This window comes from Lactuca serriola, chromosome 5 (genome assembly GCF_051521515.1).
Source record: "Lactuca serriola cultivar US96UC23 chromosome 5, Lser_US96UC23_V15, whole genome shotgun sequence".
NCBI classification, from domain to species: domain Eukaryota; kingdom Viridiplantae; phylum Streptophyta; class Magnoliopsida; order Asterales; family Asteraceae; genus Lactuca; species Lactuca serriola.
Window position 1 is genome coordinate 342,652,460 of NC_136412.1, and position 3,402 is coordinate 342,655,861.

The following is a 3,402-nucleotide window of genomic DNA, read 5'->3' on the forward strand; positions in this document are numbered from 1 at the left end:
AAATATGAAACTTTTCATAACAACAAGGATCAAATAACAAATAATCTAAATTAACAATTAATCACATAATTATCCATATTTGATTTATTTAATGATTTCTTGCAAAACAATTTATCAATTTAGTCAAAATAATTAATCAATTATCTTATAAGGAAACAATTATCTTATTAATTGATAAATATCTTCAATTAGATCAAAATTATAGTCAAATATATCATATAATCGGATTAATATTGATCTAACATGATAAGGTAACTATCCCAATGCAAAAACAGCAACAAATCCCGAGATAACCTCCATCTGACGAGTTGACTCGTCGAGTCAAGCCTGGACTCGTCGAGTCACCTTGGACTCGGCGAGTTCAGCTATGGACTCGGCGAGTCCAGCCTCCAGAACACCAAAAATCGAATTTTTTAGATATACAATGCATCAATACAATTGAAACCAGTCTAGGCTCTGATACCACTGATGGGTTTTGGTCATAAGACATCCTATGTGCTCATACAAACCCTAATGCTTGGATCTAGGTTTCTCTATTGTACATGCTTTGAATCCAAGACTATAAACCCTAATTCTAGCATATGGAAATCAATATTAACATATAATTAGGTTTATGATATTACCTTGATTGTTATGTAGCAATAACAATCCCAATTCCTCCTTGAATTGACTTTGGAAGGCTTAGAGTCACAAGTGTCACTCCTCTAATGGCTCACAAACACCATAAGCAAGAGGATGAAGAGGAGAGAGGTTAGAGGCTGCCAAACATTGTGTGAAACCCTAGCAAGAACCTTAGCCACGTTTTTGGTCCTTAAGGGATCTATATATAGTGAGGCAATTAGGGTTATCTAACAAGGAAACCCTAATTTGGTTGCTTAAGCCCTAAGCAACCCATGGACTCATTTAATCAAGCCCTTGGACGATTTCCTTATGGGTTTCCCATTAGAATTCGTCCACCCTTTGATTCAAGACAATCCATGGCCCAAATTGCAATTATCTTATAATTACAATTCCAGTCCCTTAAGTTTAATTAATCTCTTTTAGTCACAAAACTAATTACCAATTAATTATTGACTAATATTAATTAAACAATATGATTTCTCCTTTAATATATTATTCCCATAATATATTAATAAATCATATTTAATCCTTTCTCTCCATAATTCATCCTATCAAGTTGCTTTGGTAAAGGCAACCCAAAAGGACCATGCACCATCGGGTCAAGTACATACCAAAATAGTTATGGACTTAGACACTAATCCAACAGTAATTTCAAGAACAAACACAAAGTTGTAAACAATGCATGTTGGTATCTAAATGTATGATGTTTGGTTGCTTGTATCATTTATAATCAAATGTTATGATATTACGAGATGAAGTCACCCGTCCCCGGACGTTTCCGCCGACCCGGTTCAAGGGTGTGACAGTATAAGTCCTTGGAGGGTTTCCACGGCATCCTGGTATGTTTATTTGTTTATCTCGTATGATATTTCCATGATTAGTGTAGACCGTGTGGAGATCCCGTGGTAATTAGCCAAGACCATGTGGGGGTTCCAGTGGCGGCTAGTAAAGACCACGTGGGGGTTTCCCGTGGCACTTGGTGTAAGACCTTGGAAGGTTTCCAAGGCATCCCTATATGTTTATATGCATGGATTATGTGATATATGTATCTTTATAGCTAATATGATATGTGTTATGTGGATTTTTTTTAGGGTATGCTTTGGGGAACTCACTAAGCATTAGCTTACAGTTTGTGGTTTTGTTTCAGGTACATCCGAGCCTAAGGACAAGGGCAACGCTTGATGGCGTGGCGTGCACTCTCTTAGGCATTTTTATGGGACGCTCTGATGATTTGAAATAAAATTGTATTTGATATGAATTTTTGTAGAAAGTATTTTGGTTAATCAAAAATGAAAATTTTATTTTGAAAAATCGGGTGTCGTTACAGTTTCAGTCTTCATTTAGCTTCTCTCCTAGGTTTGTAATCATCTTCCATGAGAATCTTGTGCGTTCATTCATTAGGGCTTATCCCATTTATGTTTGCTATTGTCCACTCCATGGCCTCATTGTGATATTCTAAAACTTTAACCAATTGGTCTTCTTCAAAATGTTTCAATTGAGAGAAGATGATCACCAGAAGAGCCTCGTCTTTACATAGGTAAGACTGCTTTAAGTGGCTAGGTAAGGCTTTAAACTCATGTGTTGGTGGGTGGATAATGGATGGGGTCATCTTGTTGGGAGAATGAGACAAGGCAAATTGAGAGACGTCTTTCTTTGTTAACTTTCTAACTTCCAAAGTGTTCGCAATCTCTTTAACTTCGGATGCGTATGTATACATTTCCGACTTTTCCTTCAAGCTCTCATAATCAAGGCTCATGTTGAGTACCATCTCCAAAATATACCCATGAGATAAATCAAACACTTCTTAGTAATTGGTTCTATCACATCAACCTGATACAATGGAGAAATGTAGTTAGCATACTTCATTGCTTTAAAGATGTTGAATTCAATGGTCTCTCCATCAAATTCCATGGTGATATTCCCTTTATGGGCATCAATTAGCATGTGAGCGGTATTCAAGAAAGTTCTTCCAAGGAGAATCATAGATGATTTGGAAGGTGTCTTGTCTTCAAAATCAATAACATAGAAATTGGTGAGAAAAACAAGTTGATTTACTTGTACTAACACATCTTCCATCACTCCTCTTGGAAACACGCTTGACTTATCCAATTGGATGATTACTCTGATTTCTTCCAAGGATCCAACATTAAGAGTGTGAAAGACCGAATATGGCATCAAACCGATCCAGGCCCCAACGTCTAACGTGGCACCTTCAACATGCAAATTGCCAATAGTGCAAGGGATATCAAACACTCCGGGGTCCTTACATTTGGGAGGTAATTTCATTTGGATAACCACATAAACGTTTGCATTGACTTGAATCTTTTCATTCGCCTTGAATTTCCTCTTGTTGGTGCACAGCTCCTTGAGAAACTTTGCATAACTTGGGATTTGCTTAATGACTTCCAATAATGGAATATTGATTTTTTAAGGTCACACCTTATGATCTGATGAGTCAAACACTACATGTTGACTACCAGCGCCAATGCCAGCTCCAAAATGATCAGCTTCATTGTGATCTATATGATCATGGTGATCATATTTATATTAAGCAGTTATATGTTGTATATATATGATAAATATCTGATCTTAAATCTTAGTGATTAGGATCAAAACTTTATGTATATTAGTATACATCCCTTAATTATTGGGATATTCGTTATTGTAATTGAATATAGTCAACATTAGGGTGAAACCCTAATAGAGCTTGGTGTCGTATTTGTGACCTCGTTCTCTTTGTGAGAACCTTTTTTCTTAGTGAAAGTATCTTTGTGATCGTCT

At 36.3% G+C, this 3,402-nt stretch overlaps 1 protein-coding gene across 1 annotated transcript; it reads right to left on the bottom strand.

Annotated features, from left to right (window-relative positions):
• Window positions 1–2,011: 2,011 nt before the first annotated feature.
• On the bottom strand, window positions 2,012–3,134 carry LOC145051061 (uncharacterized). The gene is made up of 3 exons (XM_078999209.1): window positions 3,099–3,134; window positions 2,452–3,015; window positions 2,012–2,389 (listed from the first exon to the last, which is right to left on the bottom strand). Exons 1-3 carry the CDS (start codon window positions 3,132–3,134, stop codon window positions 2,012–2,014), a joined length of 978 nt encoding a protein of 325 aa, XP_078855335.1.
• Between the last annotated feature and the right edge of the window lie 268 nt (window positions 3,135–3,402).